The 20,306-nt window shown below is 40.3% G+C and overlaps 1 protein-coding gene across 26 annotated transcripts in view; it reads left to right on the top strand.

Annotated features, from left to right (window-relative positions):
- Positions 1-20,306, top strand: part of dst (dystonin) — a 140,151-nt gene that overhangs the window by 39,949 nt on the left and 79,896 nt on the right. For 18 of the 26 annotated variants that reach the window (XM_078160581.1, XM_078160561.1, XM_078160578.1 and 15 more), the window contains 10 exons: positions 714-803; positions 4,092-4,190; positions 5,385-5,462; positions 7,399-7,491; positions 17,474-17,640; positions 17,984-18,096; positions 18,261-18,367; positions 18,466-18,585; positions 18,945-19,040; positions 19,142-19,269. In XM_078160581.1, the coding sequence (XP_078016707.1) occupies positions 714-803; positions 4,092-4,190; positions 5,385-5,462; positions 7,399-7,491; positions 17,474-17,640; positions 17,984-18,096; positions 18,261-18,367; positions 18,466-18,585; positions 18,945-19,040; positions 19,142-19,269 (1,091 nt within the window). Of the gene's footprint in view, positions 1-713; positions 804-4,091; positions 4,191-5,384; positions 5,463-7,398; positions 7,492-11,782; positions 12,651-17,473; positions 17,641-17,983; positions 18,097-18,260; positions 18,368-18,465; positions 18,586-18,944; positions 19,041-19,141; positions 19,270-20,306 lie in introns of those variants that run through there. The other 8 variants (XM_078160562.1, XM_078160575.1, XM_078160579.1 and 5 more) reach the window with 2 other exon arrangements.

The following is a 20,306-nucleotide window of genomic DNA, read 5'->3' as shown; positions in this document are numbered from 1 at the left end:
CATTAAAGGTCTCCTCCTATGGGATCGCCACAAGTGGGCAGTATACAGTGGAGTACAAAATGCTCTAAAAAGAGCTATCTTCACATTAACTGAACACGTACTGAATTTGCGAGCAAGCCTATTAGCTTGAGCATACAACTTGTGACACTGTCTGTGGACATCTTTATCATTAGATAATGGTCAGCATGCTCCAAACTTGGGGCAGGCTGACCATCACCTTCTGTCGGTAATAAACTGACTATGGATAAGTACCTCATACAGCCATGTTTCAAAAAATTCGAAGTACCCCTTTAAAATGAACACCAAGGTGATTGAATGGCATAAGAAAAAACATCAAAGATTGAGTCATAGTTACGCAAAGATCTGTTCTTTAAATTTAATAGCATGTAAGATCAGTGATGTAGGGAGTGCATGTGTGATCAGTGCAGTGTGGGTATGTTGTAGAGTGCACAAAAGAAGCAAAAAGGGAACCAAGGGTGAACTAAAGCTGATACATCACAAAGGGGAGAGCGCCTGTCAGGAAGAGAGGGAGAGGGAATGACTTACAGAGCCTACATTTATATACTGGGAGCACTGGGCCCAGGTGCCACCAGAAAGTCCTGATTACTGGCCAATCCCACTCTCAAACCAGTTCAACACACTGACACTGTTGAACATAATGAACATGATATTTACAGTTTGCTCACATTCTGCTCTCTTCCTCACGTCTGCAGGTACGAAAGCATATAAATGACCTGTATGAAGACTTACGAGATGGACATAACCTGATCTCACTGCTGGAGGTTTTGTCTGGAGACACACTGGTGAGTGAACGTTTTTTTGTTGTCTTAACTGTCATTGTCAGTGTTTCTTTAAGAGATAAGCTCCTAAAACAACAAAGTTGTGGAACACTGATGATGTTTTGGCACATATGGGCATGTTGTTTGATCCTGTTGAGCTCTTAGCGTCATTGCCATTGAGGGCAGTCTTACAAAATCACAAAACATTTAGATTTTCAATCTGTTCATCCTCCCATAGAGCAACCTGTCACACCTTTGAGTGATACACTTGGTACTTCTCCTTTTCTCTTACATACCTGCTGATGAGAGGGAATCCTGGGATTTGATGGTCTGTAATCAGATCTGCTGCGATTTTACATCCACCAAATCCCACTCAGTAAAGTCACATTTTTTGTGTACTGTGTGCAGGTTTCGAACACATCAAAATACCTTGTCTTTTTTGTGTCTTTTTCCTCATCCATTCAGGGAGCTCTGATACTGACTGATGTCTTCATCACTGTGATTAGTCATGCTGTGCTGTTAGATCAGGGGGTAGGCTGAGGGGTGGGGCGCTTTGAGCTACAGCAGTAGTGGTGCTCAAGTAGCAACATGTTCGAGTGCGATATTAAATACTCTGATTATCCACAAAAGGTTGTTGTCTTTAAGTCAGTAAAATGTAAGCATATTAGCAAAAAGCTAGCAAGAAGGATAACAAGCTCTTTCGTTGCCCACTGGAGTTTCTGGTGAGTTCTTGGCAGCTGATAATTATAATTAACAAAGTTTAACTTGCTAACTAGCTTTTTTGTAATGCACTAACGGCCAAAGGCTTCTTTCGTTCTTTATTTGGATCCTCAAACAAGAGCTAACCAGAACATTAAAGCTTGGCAATAAGAGTATGACATCAGAAAGCTGCATATTAGAATAAGAAACATGAACTGCTAGTATAATATGTCCCATTCAGAATACAGTAGGTAAGAAAAAAACAGCACCAATGTATTAGCTGTGCAAGAAATTGAACATCACATTGCTACAGAGTCTCTGTGTGTGCTCCCACTGGAGAACATATTTATACACCAATTACATAAGCAGTTATTTAAAACTTCTGTATGTAAATGCCTGTCTGTCCCCAGCTGGTCACAGCTGTGTCCTGAACTCTATGACCCTCAGGAGACAAACATTGCCTCTGTATATGAAATTCACGTCACGTCTTATTGAGGCTGCCCTTTCATGAATATTTAACCTTAGAGGACAGACATTACTGCACATGACACATAGCCAGCATGAAAATGTTGTATTGTTTTTAAAAAACTGCAATGTGATGGAGTAATATTACAGTCATGAGCAGTTTGTCTTTTGAGTGCAGGAAGCTGTGCTGTAATGGTGATTAAAACACAGCTGGAGTGATCGCTGTTACAGTGGCTCTGTCAAAACTAGAAGCTGATTGTTTTTTAAATTTTTAAGATGCTAAGAAACCAAAACCTTTCACAATTATGAAGGTTAATCCAGGTGCCCAACAGGTTACTTTCAAGCTGCCATTCAACCAAGCAGTTAAAACAAGGATTGTAGAAATTGTGCAACATGTGAAGAGAAACTAAATCGAAAGACAATTTTAATATAGTAATGAAATACAGAAACAATAGTTTCTTCAGGGACAAAATTCTTTGCAACCTGTAATGCAAAACTACCACATTTAAATTGAGTTTTTCTGTAGTATTATAATTCAGTAAACAATGTCCAAATCACACTTTATGTTAACCAAACAGAGGGAACTGTCATGACGTTTATAAATGTATAAGCAGGCTTAAATTTCTACCATTTTTTCCTGTTAAAGGGTTTTTTGGGGAGATTTTCCTTATCCACTGTGAAGGTCCAAGAACAGAGGGATGTCGTATGCTGTAAAGCCCTCTGAGGCAAATTGTGATTTGTGATAATGGGCTTTAGAAGTAAAACTGAAATTGAAAATGAAATAAAATCTGGTAAAGTTCACTCTATATGTGAGTATAATTACTCACATATAGAGCACATAGGTGCACAGAGTATGTAGCTGGCCTAAGACAGGAGCTACTGAGGTGCTGCATGTTATCAGCAGGCTATGTGCAGTATTATTTCATTTCTCTGTTAACATGTCATTCTTTCATCTTATATTGAAGTATGTTGATACTGTCTTTGTGCAGTCCTGAGTTCCTTAAAGGAAAACTTCACCATCCAAATGACCATCTGCGTATCAAGTTACTTGTGTTTCGTTGAATTCTTGGAGAAAACTTTGTTTTTCATGCACGCCTCCTGTGAACGAAGAATCCAAAAACAAAAAATTCTTGATGAATTTCAGTCATGGGGGCTACGATTAACATCATCAAACTCTAACACAACTCATGCGGTATAATCCAAGTCTCATTTATGCAGTTATATGCTTGTTACTTTCAAAACAAACAACCTTTTCTGACACGAAACTTTATAGAAAGTGAAACTCCTCTCTTCAGAGCCAGATTCCATTGACAAAAACAGCAATTTTACCTTTCTGAACACGGGAGCTGCTGGTCTACCACTGTCCCAATTGTTAGTTTGTATGTATTAATGTGTGACTTTAGTGTTTTAAAGGGTAAGCTGAAATTCACATAAGTCACACAATAACACAAACAAACTAACTGATCAAGGCAGTGGTCGATCAGGAGCTATTGAGCTCAGCAAGGTAAAATTACTGTTTTTGTCAATGGAGTCTGGCTCTGACTGGAGCATAGATAAATTTCACTTTTAGTTTACTTCCCTGTCAGAAAAGGTTGTCTGTTGCAGCAGTGCTGAGCATATGACTGGATAAATGAGACTTGGCTTATACTGTAGAAGTTGTGTGAGAGTTTGTAAACGGACATTTTCATATAGTCCTTATGTTGTTAAATGTGGACCCCTATGACTTCAATTCATCAAGACTTCTTAGTTTTTGATTCTTCATTCACCAGAGGCATGTAAGAAAATGTTTTCTTCATGTATTCAGTGTAACATTGGATGAGTAATTGATACACAAATGGTGATTTGGGGGGTGAAGTATTCCTTTGATGATATCATGCTGTGACGTCCCTTACTGTATTTAAACTGCATGTATTCCTGTGCAAGGAGCCCCAGCAGATACTCCCTTCTTCAGTGTGACTAACTTTCATCCTCTTAAGGATCTATCTGTTTTCTGTTTACATCCTGTTTCCCCTTCTACTTTCCCCCCTTCTTCTGTTCTCCTCTCTTTCATTGGTTTCTGTCCATTGTCTAACTTCCTTTTGATTTGGCCGCCCGTGTGTGTCCATGTCTTCCTTTCTCCCCCCCATGTGTTGCCTTTTCGGTGATAAGCCGAGGGAGCGTGATTTTCTGAAGACATTGCGGTTGGTGAGTGGGACAGAAGCATGTGCAGTTGAGCAGCATGAGGACACGGTGGATGATGATAAGGGGGTACGTGTGGCTTGCCCCTCCGCCCCCTTTTAACAAACTAATTCAGAGCTGTGCTGTGGCCAGTTAACAGGAGTGTAGAAACAATCCCACTGTATGATTTGTCTTTTTGTAGTCTTACATAATTGCTGTAGCAGATATTGTAGTTCTTCTATATGGCTGTAGAGTTTCTCCTTTTCCTGATTTAGATACATCTGTGATTTCTATGCAACAGTATGTTCCATAATGCTGCTTCTTTTGATCAGGAAATAAAATCAGAATCCTTTTTTACATGAGTGGATGATACCGATGATGCAGAGGGATGTGCACATGATCTAAAGACCCAGGCATCCTCATGCTCAAATTTTCTTTTGAACATGCATCAACAGCAAATTTGGCACTTTAACCTTCCAAAGACATTAAGGATATTGCCCATAAAGCTTGGGTCTTTATATCCATCTCACTAGCTTTGCCCATCATTGAGCCATAAAATCAAAGTGCTCCAAACCTTCGTGAGCATCAGGACATTTTTCATCTGCTGCTTTGACGCCTCAACAGGGCTCCATAAGAGTATGAGATTCACTGTATGAAGGCTGTGGGAGATGGGTTCATTAAATATTCTTCATTAAATATTGTTGCTTTGTTATTGAGATGAGCAATAGTTGTCTCAGCTATTATAAACTTAGAGATATGGCTGAATGCAGCACAAGTCTTCTGCTGCTGCCGCTGCATCCTGGCTTTAATGCATTTTCCATTTCATTACCTCATGCTGTGGTCCCTGACTGTCCATGTGCATTTGCCACATGAGATTGGATACGTACTCGAACAATGCAGCATCATTTTTAATATTTGACATTTAATTTCTCCAGCACAGTATTAAAATGTTTTATGTATACTTTAGCTGTTAGCGTGTGCTAACCAGCAGGGTGACTTGGTTTGTTATTACACTGTAAGAGCACAGTTCTAGGGATGCAAATGGTGGAAAATGTTCTGTATATGCACAGATTTTGAGTGGGCCTGCAGAAATGGTCACTCGCACTACTTGTGGGTAGAGTTTTTGTGTGTGTCTCACCAGATCAGCGGGTAAGAACCTGGAAGCATGTCCAGTGTCCACCATGTTACTAATCTTTTTTTTTTTTTTTTTAATTTATTTGTCCACTGGTATTGAGAAGAACTGGATTACCATACATGTCCCTTCTTCCCTCTTTATGTCCACAGCCTCGGGAGAGAGGGAGGATGCGCTTCCACAGACTCCAGAATGTACAAATAGCACTGGATTATTTAAAGAGGCGGCAGGTAAGGATCAATCTAAACACACTCTCAAGCTATTGTTCAGTCACACTTTTGATTGGAATAAATTTGAACCAACATTGTTATAAGCAGGGTTCAATGTGAATGTGTGTGTTTTTGCCTTTTTTCAATTGCCCCGTCAGGCAAGAGGGTCAGAAATCCACTCACCCAAAGTCATTTTTTGCTTGCCCCCTATAAATATTGCTCAGTCTGTTAGTGGTTATGTGGCCGGTTAGCATTGTCACCTCACAGCAAGAGGGTTTCTGGTTTGAACCCGAGGTGGGGGGGTTGGAGCCAAGGATGCAGGAGCCCTTGTATGTTCTCACTATGTCAGTGTGGGTTTTCTCTGGGTACTCCAGCTTCCTCCCACAGTCCAAAGACTTGCAGGGTAATTGGTGGCTCTAAATTGGCCGTAGGTGTGAATGTGAGTGTGAATGGTTGTCTGTCTCTATGTGTCAGCCCTGTGATAGTCTGGCATCCTGTCCAGGGTGTACCCCGCCTCTCGCCCAGTGTCAGCTGGGATAGGCAAATGTGGAAAATGTGTCTTTACCATAACCGTTTTCACCACGAGCTCCTGATTCTGGTTCTGCATATGTGCAACTCTCAACAGAGATGAGAAGAAAGCTCAATCCTTTAGCTACTTCCATCATTAGCTCTAAAAACTACGTTCTTAATTCATTTTGAATACTTGCCAAACCTTTCGAAGTTTAGACTGCCTGTTTGAGACGCTGGGTGTCAGCCTTCAGTCAGAGTCCCATCCATCATACAGTGATGCAATAGCAAAAACAATTTTATGTTTCTGCCTTTCCTGTCCTCTCATGGATTTATAGCAGCATCTAAAGTCCACATAATAATTAGGTATTTTCACACCTTGATACAGAATAGCAGCTGAATGGCTCATGTAAATGCATCAGCTCGTGTGTGCAGCTACTGTCTATCTTGGGAGCTGCATCATATTATGAGACATTTGTTCACTCGCAACCAGAAAGGCAGACAAATGCAAGCGAAGGGACAAATGTAATTGAAATGGGAATGCAAGTGGCACACTGTGTCTGAATGTCTGGGCTCAGACACAAAGTGCCACATTGTGTGGGACGGCTCCATTCAGCGGTGATTACCTAGACACAGCCCCCAACATCACACACTGTTGGACTCCAGGCATTTTCCATCTTTCTTGATGAACCAATTCACTTCCCACAAACAGTAATGGCAGCATATAGGGAGCGCTGACTACAAATCCCATCAGTGGGGTTTTGGGAGAGTGCTTTGATTGCCCTCCCCTCCCCCACTGCTCAGGATGTGATGAAGAACACAGCCTGGCTGAGCCGTAGCCAGATGTGACGTAAGACTTGAGACAAAGGAATCATAGATGGTCACAAATGAGTTGTTCTTTTGTTTTAGCTGCAGTACATACCAGACACATCCATGGATCCTCTGTAGTCATTAAACGTACAGCGATCCAACTGCGTAAACTTCCTTAAATCTCCCCCCTGCAGCTTATTGATTACGGCTATTACAGATAATCAGGCCGACACCGGAGCGATGAATGAACAGCTCCATTAAAACAACAATGTGGTTCAACTCTGCTTTCTGGTTCCTGTTTGCTTGTGTGTGTGAATTTATTAAATTCACATCATTTTTCACTGATATGTGGCAGATTCAACAGTTTTAGCAGGTTTACAGCATTTAATTAGTAGCAAGCATTTTTCTCTCTGTCACCTCAGCCCCATGTGATCATAGTGACAGTGTTCCCTGAAATAATATCATGACAATTGTGCCACCTTGTGGTGCTTGTTAAATGACAGGCATATGAGTCAATAGACACAGTCACACTCATATTTTGTGCTTGATCTGAATAAATATAAAGGTTTTAATTAAAAGTTTGGACAATTAGAGATATTGTAAATATGCAATATTTTAATGATGTGTTTCCTGTCATCAGGTCAAACTTGTAAATATCAGGAATGACGACATCACAGACGGCAACCCAAAACTTACCCTGGGATTGATCTGGACCATAATTCTGCACTTTCAGGTTAGTGTTGTCATCTCATGGTTTCCTTTTATTAGCCACAATATCAAGATGATTTATCACCCAGATACTGCATGATTGCTTACTTTCATTTCTGTGTATTATATGGTATGTGATGAGCTCATGCCAATAAGAGCTGATGATTTGAAACTGGTTTTTTTTACATCCTACTCAGTGTTGATCTGTTAGATATTTGAATGCAGCAGATTTTCAACCATTGCCTTTGTCTGTGCGGAGTTAAAAGATATTTCAGTGCGACAGAGATGCTGCCATGTTTTGGGATTGAGTTACATAATAGCGTGTCAAATGCGTTCAGATTAATGCTTTTAAAATGAGTTCACACAGGTGTCAGAGCTGTGCAGCATGTATTGTGTTGAATGTTGTGGTTGCCGGGGTTTCTTTAATTCACGTTTGTTTCGTCTCGAGTTGTAATTTGACAAGGTAACATCAGGTAGCTTGTAGTAGCTGGTACTCACAAGATGTATTGAGAAATGGAAAATGTCCTTGCACGCAGGTCTGATGAGTCTGGTGTTGCGTTCCAAATCGCATACTTTTTCTTTTTATTCAAATTTGGAGCTGCAGACTGTGACTGATTTTTGCAAGAGGGTCAAAGTTCAAGGTGCAGTATTGTGACAAAGTGTCCTAGTATTGTGCATACTGCATGCAACAGTACGTACTTTGTAAGGGCAGGTGCGATACATGCTTAAAGCAAAAAGAAAAAATATATAGTTTGGAACGCAGCTAATGTTTGAATACAGCAGGAAATGGCTTGAAAGTAGGTTTTTTATGTCAGTGCGATCCACAAAATGTTGTGTTTCCTAGAATCTACAGGGTTTTATAGAGGCTTTAAGATCTGTAGCATCTACTTCTGAGTGTTTGTGCACAGATCAAGCTTTGCAGTTTGGAGGGTTGGGATTGTTTTCAACATTTTTTGTGCTCTGGGCTAAGTTTTTATTCCCCCCTGAATGTTCTCAAAATATTCTTTCCAGGAATGTTTTTCATTTTATTGCTGGAATGACACAAATCATGTCAAGTGGGTTAGTCTGCATGTGCATGCCAACAGAATCTATCGACCCAAGTTTCTATCCAAAATCAAACAGCATGCGGAAACTTCATACTTGAACTACTTCTCACCCACACTCTCTCCTCCCTTCTGTCTGACTGTTTCACATTGGATTATTAATATCTTTGACACATGTGACTCACGTGACTCAGTGGTTGGTCAGGGACGGGAGTGTTGCAGTAGTCTTTCATGTTTGGTGCTTTGATTGAGATGAAACTGAGTTAGGATTTGATACTGGAACAAGAATGCATCTGTCTGACTAATGCCTTCTGTGAAATGATGGTGAATAAAGTAGTTAAAATAATTTTGCCTGGACTCGCTGACAGGTAGCGTTGGTGATGGTGCCAACACCTGCCGTTGTCAGTCTCACGCAAGCCCTTGAGCAGGGCAATGGGCCTGTTTCTTCTTGATTCAGAGGGATGGCAGGGCAGGAGAAAATGTTGCCCTTCAGTCACAGTATACACCTTTGGCTTTTTTATTTAAGCACAACTGACAGCAGATTGACATGTATGGAATGTTTTTATCATACATGCTTTGATATGACTGCTTAAAGTATTCAGGATCTGTTCCTGTTTAAAGGACAGAGTTGATTTAAGGACATATTTTATGGGCTTTTATTATTGCTGCTGGCTAATTTTTTATGTATTAGAGAGAACTGACAGGGCGTGTTTTTTGTAATGACTGACCTCAATTTGCTTGCTTATACTGTAGCTGTTGAAGTTTTGTTAAAGGATAACTTTGGTGTTTTTCAATCCTCACCCTATTTTTGCTTGTTTTTCTGTCTAAGTGATGAATGGGAACAAGAATTTTTGAAATTGGTTCAGTGTTGAGAGAGACGAAACAGGCTAAAATGTAATCACTCAGGGCAATTGTGCACAGTCAATTTATGTCCAATAAAAGTGCTTGTTTTTGCGACTGACAGGCTCAGATTATTATCCTAAATTTGTGTCAACGTTATAGAAATTATCCCTACAGAGACAGACCTTGATAAAGAGAAAGATCCTTTTTGTTTAAGGAGAAACAGCCCCAAAATCACACCAAACTCACCAGACTCCATTTAAATAAACAGTAGTTGTATAATTGTAAAACACACTTCATTCAAAGTCAACAAAAATAAAATAAAACTCACAAAATCCTTCTTGGTTTGTCTTTCCACTGCTCCAACAATCAACTCTGCTTTGGATGAAATAAACCCTTCATTCACCCGGTTAGATGTAAATATATGCTGCCTCTGTACACACTATAATTACTGTTTATTTAAATAGAATTTGGCAAAAGCGATTTTGGGCTGTTTCTAGTTAAACAAAAAAGATCTGGTCACTTCTGGGGTTGTCATGGGCTACACTTGATGTATTTTCAGTATGTATATTGTGCACATCTTGTGTCTTCTGTATTGTGTCTATGTGGTCGCTATGAATTTTAACTCTGTCTTTTGTTGCTGCTGTTCACTACGTTTTTTACATCAACCTGCCTATAGGGATAGTTGATGGAAATTAGCCGTGGGCTACAATCTGGCATATTTACATATACTCATGTATTTGTTCATTAATATGCATTGTCCCTATTTCTAAATAAATAAATAAATCTCACTCTTTAACTAAAGGTCTGTCTCTGTAGGGATGCTTTCTTTGATACTGTCAGACACTTACATTAACAATCTGAGCCTGTCAGTGGCAAAAACAAACACTTTTAGTGGACATAAATCGACGATGCACAATTGCCCCAAGTGTTTACATTGCAGCCCGTTTCTGTGCAGCCAGCTGCAGTTCCCATGCTTAATCCTGAACCAAAAATTGTGGTTCCTATTAATCACTTGGGCAAAAATGATAGGAAAACAGGGTCCAGGTTGAAAAACACAAAAGTTGCCCTTTAAGGTGTTTCAGTCACCATCTATTGTTTGATCATATCTGTACAGATAAGAAGCTGATTTCATCGCACCATGCTGTATTTCACCCAGAACATGCTGTTGAAAACACTAATGTTTATTTTAGTCCAGCTGGTGACAATGCACCACCATGGCAATGCACTGTGGTCAGGGGTTTCTCTACTCGTTTGTCTTGCTTGTTTGTTTTGCCCTGATTTAGTGTCACTGTCTCTGTGATGGCCACTGCTTTGCACACAAACATATTGTTTTGATTTATCTGTTTCACACTTGGAAAAAACATTAAAATCCTGTACCAAGTAAGGCTATATAAATCATGTTAAATAAGGCATCATAATCTAATGCTGCTGTAATACCAGTAATTGATAGGTAGGTGCTAAGTAGCAGAGTGAGTAATGATACGCTGTAGGTTGAACTGTGTTGGCTGTCAGGTGACTTTGACCTTCAGGGAAACTTCAGTGGTGTACAGATATTGTAAGCTGGCGTTGGCTCAGTGTTATTTTTAGTGGAGCTGTGTGGTGACAGCATATTTACTCTTTCACACACTTATGTCTTTTTTTGCCATGTCATAAAAGTATCGATAGATTCCTCTACAGTGGACATGTGGTTTTATGTGGTGAATCACTTCCTGGTCAGAGCATTTGCCCTGTTGTGAACTGCGGTGTTGGTGATCTGTCTAGATAATAGTGTTTGTTTAAACCATTGGACTCATGCCCCACCTCTGGCTCCAGCATTGTACGTAGCTTGATTAATAGACAAAGTGAAAGCACTTTGTTGTCCAGCACGGATTTGCCCGTGCTTCTGCCGCTCTTGTTGACCTACGCTGTCCTGTTTTTCAAAGCCTGGGACTCTGTCTGGTTCGCGCAGCCAAACTTGCTGAGCCAAAATTTCTCACAGCATAATAGGTGGCCATCAGCTGTCATCTGCTTACAGTTGAAACCTCCCTTCCACCTCTGATTACAGACACAAATATTAGGAAACCTAAGAGGCATCTCTGGCGTGGTCATGTTGTGTGTGTAACCTGCACAAAACAGGTCCGTCCACAAGTCTCCCATTCTTGCTCAGCTGAGGACTATAAGCACACGGGCCATGTCTGTGTGTGCATTTATGGTGTTTGTGCTGGATTAGCGAAGCCGGTAAACGTTTCAAAGGTCAGAAAGGATTCCAGTGTCAGAGGAGAGACTCGCCAGAGAGCACGCAGGCAAAAGAGGGAGGGAGAGAGGCTGACCATTTCTCAGCTGTGAGTCAACGCAGGGAAAAAGTCAACTCTGCTGTGAGTGGAGTGAGCTCTCCGTCTGGCTGCCGGCTCGTCTGTCACTGTTTATTGTGTGCTACTCGCACAGCGTGAAAATGGCTTTCTGTCAGTGGGATAGTGGCTCTTCAGATCAAGCGGAGCTCACTGGATACTTTGCCTGAAAAGGAGCTTGCTGTCGGGAATTCAGCACTGTCAATGGGTAACAGACTGTATGACTGTCAGCCATGGGAAACATCTGTGGATGTGTTCGAGGCCCTAAAGAGGAATGCTATGTTGACCCTAAGAAAGCTCCACTGAGCCTTGAAGCTAAAGAGCGCAAGGGTCGCCGCTATTTTCAGAGGAAGAAGAGGAAATCAGGGGACTTTCAGCCTGCTGGATCTCTCAAGAGTCCTGGAAGTGAGGCTGTTACAACTGAGGCCATCTGCAGTAGTGCACAGCCTCAAGGTGGCCAAGATGGGAAGGCAGAGGAGTCCCAAGCAGAGCTGGATAAACCACCAGAGGTGGAGACACATCTTTCCAGGCAGGGCAGCATCAGCAAAGGTGTCTACGTTGGAGAGGTACCAATTATAATCCTCAGAGATCCCTGTAATCAGACAACCAGGAGGTTACCTTACAGGCCGGGGAGGTTTTCCATAGAGCAAACGGATGATGACAGAAGCAGGTCCAGTGTAGAAGAAAAGCTTCACTGTATAAGCACAACTTCCAGAGGCGTCTCAGCAAAGGATGGTCTCCTTGTGAAGAAGCTGCTGCAGCGCCAGTTAAGGAGGGCCGTCAGCTTTGGAGCAGTGGAGCACACACTGCGGACTCTGAGGGGTAATGACAGACCTGGGAGTGAGGAAACGTTTGCCAAGATTATATGGGGCACTCAGGCACACAGGAGGAGGACACGGAGGGCCCACACCTGCTCTGGTTACGCAGAAGATCTTCCTGCCCCTGCCAAATGTATTTCCAACGAACAGGAGGTAAACCAAGAGCGTGCTATTTGTAGCTGTTATTGGTGTGATTCATGATAGATTAATTAGGGGTTTGAGTAGGGGTGTACTGTGACTGGAACATTGCAGGGCTGGTGTTCAAATCATGGAAGTGTAGCACTACGATGAAAATATTCTTAAGTTCTTTAGAGCAATGCCAGTTCACTTGTTTGTCTAATTTCCTCTTCACATAATTTTACACCCAGTCAGCATTATGTCATCACTGCTGTCCTTCTGTCTGTGTTCACTTCATTCTTGGACGTACAGTAACTCAAACATCACACTCTGTAGAATGTATACACACTACAGGCATCTCCATGTGCAGAAGATTGTGTACTTTGCCTGCATAATTTTGCATTATTTATCTGAAGCCTGTGTGCAAATATTTACGCTGCTTGTCATGTATGTAGAGACAGGAACATTATGTTGACATAATTTTTTTGTTAGCGCCCAATCAACAGTTCACAGGTGTTCAGAAAGAATAGTAGCTTAATGTAGGCGCCGGTGGGGCTTTGGTTTGTGGATGAAAAACATCAGTGATCTTGTTACAACACTTGGTTTTGTTTGATATTATAGTGATTACTGTGGGTCTATAGGAGGCTGAAATGTGTGACAGTAAATGGTGCTCTTTTATTATATATTTAAAATCCTCCAACCCACAGACGGCTGCTGTTTGTCCCCCTTTCTTTATATTTTGTTCACCTATGGCTGCCAGAGTTTGTGTGAAAGAATCCCCTGATGATACAGTGATTGTCGGTCTTCCTCAGCAGCAGGAACAGTTAATGAGTTTGTATCGTGGTGTCATTCCTTCATTTTTATGCCGACAGAACAAAAGATGTTATTGTTGATTTCAGGAAATATCTCCCTTGTTCAACATTAACTGTAGTACAGCACGTTGAAATCACCCTGGTAGATAATTACAAATATCTGGGGACAGTTACCGACACCAAACTAATTTTGCTGAAACAAAGAAAGCACAGCAGCATCTTTTCACGCCTGTGGGTCCATAAAGACTCTCAGTTGTATTACCCCCACCTCCGAGGTTATGGTTGTTTGATTGTCTGTCAGCAGGATTATGGAAAGACTATGGGCCCATTTTCATGAACCTTGGTAGACGGATGTATGATAGGCAAAGGAAGAACCCATTAGATTTTGGAGTGGATCTGAATCACATTGTGGATACACAAATTGCAAGATAGGGCGTTTGGCCTCTGCGGAGGTGTGATCTGTTATATCTTTTTTCATTGTGGTGTGTTCTGGAAACCTCAGTCTGTCTAGTAGAAAGAGATGCAACAATCATGTCAAAGTGTGGTAAAATTCAGCTTTTTGATGTTTATATTAAGTGTGTTCTTTGGAAGGCTGAGGCTAAGGCAGTTAAAGTCATTGTATAGAGTTCCAGCTGGACAGACTAAAATGATTAAATCGGTGGCCTCTTAAACTCCTGGGACAGGTTGCACAAAACACCTTAAGTTTGCTCATTAAGTATGACATTTAAGGCTTAATTTATACTTAGCTGTGCTGCTTACACAGTTGCACAGAATCCCTTAAAAGGTTTTCTTAGTAAAGGAAAAACGTTAACTCATTTACTGCCTTGAAAAAAGATTTTACAGCGGTAAAAATGGAGATTGTTTGTTTGCTTGGACTCACGCTTGTGATGCCTGTTATCATCTCACAAGAGGAGGAAAAGACGATACTTCTGGAGGAATACAATCATAGACAGCTCATAATACAAAGTGAATTTGATCCCCAGTTACCAGAAATAGAAAACAACTGTAGGAAGAAATTGCAATGAAAATGAATTCAGTCAAATCTATGATGTAAAATCAAAAGCGTATCCATTTGGTGTGTTAGTTTTTTTCTTTTATCACCATAAACCTGCTCATGTTGTAGTAAGATAGAGTTAGAGGTACCTAGGTTTGTTTTTTTTTAACTTTGGTTGCTAAGGTCTTTTGTGTAACGGTCCTGAGATTCCTTCAGTATTAGACCAAGACAAGGATGAAACCATAAATACTTAAGTGAACATATTAAATAAACGTTAGGGAGAAGACTTTAGGGTGCTTTGTGCGACCAATTTTATTTTGAGGCAACCTTAACTAGGAAAATCTTAACTTAAGGTGTTTTGTGCAGCCGGCCCCTGTCATACTTTCTCTTAACTGGACTATAGACATGTGTCAGCCTTTGGAAGTTGTACAGTCTGTATGAGCTGGTCTGTGGGGATTTTTTTCTTCAGGATGATATGATTTGTGTCTCCATTAATCTTGTCTGGGCTGACAGACTGATGTCACCGAGCTGGCTGGCTTTCCTCTCTGGAAAAGATTGATTGATTAGTTTATTGATTCATTGGTTGATTCATTGATTGACTGAAGTTCATCTTGTAAAATCCACTCTGCTATTGTGCTTCTTGGTTTTGTTCGACTCATGTTGTGACGTAAAATTCTTTGTGATATGGTAAAAAGACGCAAACCTTTTAAAAGTTACCGGAATTACAGTATTTCTGACATGTGGTGTCGCCATAATTTTAGTTGTTTGGGATGTGTGTCACAGGAAAACAAAGGCTTTGATCAGCAATATTGAATGCTATGTAAGATAGAAACTCTTGCACAGTCATAAATGTGCTTTGAACCCAGTGCGCCAACAGTGCTGTGGAGCTCAACCTCTGAAGTGGCACTGTTTGTTTGAGGTCGTCTTAATCTATAACACATCGTTAAACAATTAAGTCATCTGTTACACAACTCTATCTCACACTTCTGACCTGCTGACATTTTCCATGTGTTCAAGGAAACTGTTACCCAATTTACACTTAATGCACACTTGAATCTTTCCAAATAGATGCCATATATACATTACATCTTTTTTATTCACTCTGCACAATAGATTATATTTTTGTGGAGCTCAAAATGTCCAGTCTTTGTTGGGACATGAAGGGGGTTGACTGTGGGGTTGACTATTGGTGCTTTCACAAAATACTGACACGAGATTCTTGATGAATAATCATCAGTAATGTGGAGATAATAAATAGGTGGGTAAATGAAAAACCCACAGCTAGAACAGTCTGGTAAGTTCAGAAAAGTACATCACTTTACTGCAATGAAGCCTTTTTCTGGAGACAGTGGACACAGAAGTGAAAACATTAAAATGTTGGTTTGATATTAAAAAGTTGTTAAATTTAAATAAAACCAAATTCATAATATTTGGATGTCGAAAAATGAATAAGCACAAGCACAAATTGTGATAGACAATGTTGAAATAGAAGGAGTGTATGAAAATAGATTTTCGGGAGTTGTAATAGACCATAAATTATCCTGGAAACTACATATAAATCACATAAAGTCAAAACTGTCAACGTGTCTTGTATTACACTGAGGCTGCCACAGCTGAGGCTCAAGTTTTTATTTCAGAAACAAGTCCTGTTTCTCCTTTGAGGACAGAAAAAGTCTGGTTGCTGCGACATTTTTGCTGGTTCTGGATTACGGTGATCTGTTGTACATGAATGCATCTGCACATTGTTTGCACATGTTAGATCCTGCATATCAGAGTGCACTGAGATTTGTCACAAACTGTAAATCTCTCACTCATCACTGTACGCTTTATTCCAGGGCTGGTTGAACATCTTTAACCCTTCGTAGGCTCAGTATTTATTAATTTATAAAGCCATACTGAGCAAACTCCCTCCATACAGTCGTATGACAATTAGTGTTGTCTGTTCCTGGTGCACGGACTGTGCCGGGGAAGAAAGCCTTTATGTGCTCTGCTCCTCTTCTCTCCTCTGAAACTATGTAAATTGCTCTCTCTGCCTGACTCTGCCTTACCTGGTTAAATATGGGTTAAATGAAAAATAAAAAGAAAGAAATCCAAATTGCACAAAACAAAAGACAATCTCAGTCATTCCATATATTGTATCATTATTTTATCGATCCATAAAGTACCTGCTGTGTGGAGGTTTTGGGAAAAGATATACAAAACAATCACGAATCCAATTTTTATGCTACAAAAGAGAAATGTAAAGATCCTAGACACAGCTGGTCACTATGAACCAACCAACAGATTATTCATAAACTCACATGCTCTCAAGTTTAGAGATTTGGTGGACTTAAAAAATGCACAAATAATGTAAAAAATAAAAAATAAGATGCTTCCAGACTGTATCCAGAAGTTGTTCAAAATTGAGTCTGTATGAACTAAGAGGAACTTATATGTTTATAAAGACAAATATTAGAACAAATGCAAAACAAAGATGTGTAACAGTCAGGAGTTCATTTGTGGAATAGTTTTGAAAAGGAAACACTTCAAAGATTTAGAAAATATTAAAGATAAGATGAGTAACAAATACAAAACAGAGTTATGAATGCCAGTGTGTGTATATGAATATTTGTGTGGGACTTTAGGATGTATAGAACATATTGTGTTTTACTTGTTTCTTTTATTTTCATTTTATTTTATAAATCTAAAGAGAACATTACAAAACTCTTAATGTAAAAAGGGTAGGCGCAAAAAGCTACACCTTTTCTGTCAGCTTAACATGCTTTGGTTTGTCACAGCTTCAAAAATAATGATTTATTATTCTTATTAATATTATTAATGTTTTTTTTTTTCCTTGTGTATATTTGGTATAAGTTGGAAAATTACTGAAATAAACTGCAACTACTACTCCTAAAACCAGGAAAAGACAGCACTTATGATATCCAAAATCTAAGATGATATCTATTAAAATATCAATGTGATATTGATATATTGCCCAGCCCTACTCTGAACCCAGCTCACATTTTACATCAGTGCATCTTGTATTTAAAATCCTGTACTTCTCTTTGTGACAGATCTCGGAGGTCCATGTGATAGGGGAGTCTGAGGACATGACAGCCAAGGAGAGGCTACTGTTCTGGTCCAGGCAGATGACAGAGGGCTACGTAGGTGTACGATGTGACAACTTCACAACATCATGGAGGGACGGGAGGCTATTTAACGCCATCATTCATAAATACAGGTACTTTAACACTAAAGGAACTGCAGGGTTTTTGCAGAAAAGAAAAACACTGTGCCGAGGTGCCCTTGGCCCAAGGCACTGAACCCCCAACTGATCAGGGTGCCTGTCCATTGGCAGCCCACTCACTCTGACATCTCTCCATTTAATGCATGATAGGTCCTGTTTGTGCATGTGTGTGTATTTCGGGCCTGTGTGTGTATGACAGCAGAGTGAAAAAATTGAATTTCCCCTCGGGATTAATAAATATATCTTCTTCTTCTTCCTCTATATCCTGATTTTTCCCTTTAGTTGGTATGCCTTGTTTTTCAGGCCTTACTTACTTAACTCTTTCTCTCCATTGCAGACCAGACCTGGTTGACATGAGCCGTGTGTCGGCACAGGCCAACCGGTCCAATTTAGAGCACGCGTTCTGTGTAGCTGAACAGCTGGGGGTGGCCAGACTGCTGGACCCGGAAGGTGAGATCCATACACACTGTTATGTTTGGCTTAATTCTGAAAACATTTTGAAATCATGTTGAGTGAAGCTGAGATATTTTTGGCTTGAGGAATAATTCCTTTGAGCACAGCTCACTGCCACGTTGCTATGTTTGTGACCTTGTGGTTTTTACTTTTCCTATCAGACGTAGACGTTCAGTCCCCTGATGAAAAATCAGTCATCACATACGTCTCAACACTGTACGATGCCTTCCCCAAAGTACCAGATGGTGTTGAAGGAATCAGTCCTAATGTAAGTTGATGGCATTGGTCCACCAGTAACTCCACCCCAGTCTGAGTGAAAGTGCTGAGAGGTGCATCATGTGCTGATGATCCTTTTTCTCTGAACAGGATGTGGATATCAAATGGGTGGAGTACCAGAACATGATCAAATACCTCAGCCAGTGGATCAAACACAACGTGGCCATAATGTCAGATAGATCATTCCCCAACAACCCTGTGGAACTCAAGGTATTAAAGATTTATCATTATTAGCTTTAGTTTGCATAAGCTGAACATCAGCTGCCTCATTTTAGGGAGTGCTTACAATCTGCATGTAGCGTCAGGGAGGATAAGTGTCTCCTTCAGATAGATCACATGCAGCCTCTATCTGCTGTAACTGAGACTTAAAGTGATATTGATGGATATGAGAGAGGCGCAGCATCCATTTACTGCAAGAACTTGATAGCTTCTAACAGTGCAGGCACTTTTATGCAGTTGTTTTAAAGACAAGGGGACTGACAAATGTTTAAAGATCCTGGTTAATATCTGCTCTCATGCTTTGTATAAGATTAAAACATTTTTATTATGATCTCTGCTTCCCTTTACAGGCACTTTATACACAGTATCTGCAGTTTAAAGAACATGAAATCCCGCTCAAAGAGAACGAGAAGACAAAAATCAATGATCTCTATAAAATGCTCGAGGTATGCAAATCCAAAAACAGAAGATCATATTGCTTTGATTCACACATCACAGCGTTGGTAGTGTAGTGTTAACAAATCTGTGTTTGTGGCTTATCTGACAGATGTGGATCGAGTTTGGGCGTATTCAGTTACCCCCGGGTCATCATCCTAACGACGTGGAGAAGGAATGGGGTAAATTGATTGTTGCCATGCTGGAGAGAGAAAAGAGCCTGAGGCCAGAGGTGGAAAGGTATGTGAGGGCAGTGAGAGTATGTCTTGCCTCGCTCCACATAATGGGATTTAAAGGTCTAATCTTTATGGCCTTAATAACCTAATATTATAGGTTATTTGTCAGCCAAAAGTCAATAGTTAACTGACACATGTAGACACTTAGCTTGTATTTTGATAGGATGAAATGTGTGACTGTTTGAGGCTAAATATAAGGATTAAAAGCAAGAAACAGATAGATGGATAGATGCAAATTTTCCCAGTGTATTCATCCACAGCAGCAGCAAATGAACCATAAAATATTGTGATCATGAGCTGCTTTTCGAAGCTAATATGCTACATGAGTCAGCATAACATTTTCTGAGGCTGGTGCAGGCTGAGTGCTTCAGCATCACATTGCAAGCGTACTAATGTCTCTGCTGCTACAACCTAACACTGAGGGTCAGTGTTTAGTTTTCCTTATCAAAGAAGAAATCCCCTCACTTAACCGCTGCACGCTATGATGTGATTTCTATCAACATATTTATGAGCTGCTGTACATAATATTTCTTGATTAGATTTATTGCAGCCAAAGTGCTCGGTTTGCATATGATAAGGTTGAGTTTTGCCCCACTTGGATGATCAGGTGACAAAATAAAGAGAGAACAAATTCATCTTGTGTAATAAAACAGTGAGAAAAATAGGTGCTTTCAGTTCAGGAATAAAATCATGACTAATCAAGTGTCTAGTTACTTTAGAAAGGCAGAAACTTGCAAATGCTAAAAACAAAAAGAGTTTCTGTTTTGTTATGGCAAGCTCTGTCACGTTTTTGGGCTCTATCTGGTGCTCTGTTCATCAGTGTTTATTTGCAGTGTAGATCTTATTTCTATGGAAACTAGATGCCACATCCAAAGACGTCTCTGTTGACAGTAGTTTAGACAAGTTTCCCCCCTCATTCCTGCTGTCGTGGTCTATGAACACAACATATTTACAGCATTAATGTAGGGTGTGGTGGCCGAAACAGCAATCCCAGCAGTTTGGCAGCGCTTTATACAGTCTCAGTTGGTACAAAGGCGTACT

The sequence above is a fragment of the Epinephelus lanceolatus genome, chromosome 17 (genome assembly GCF_041903045.1).
Source record: "Epinephelus lanceolatus isolate andai-2023 chromosome 17, ASM4190304v1, whole genome shotgun sequence".
Lineage (NCBI taxonomy): Eukaryota > Metazoa > Chordata > Actinopteri > Perciformes > Serranidae > Epinephelus > Epinephelus lanceolatus.
The sequence above is the reverse complement of the archived record's forward strand: the minus strand, read 5'-3'. Positions and strand labels throughout refer to the sequence as shown.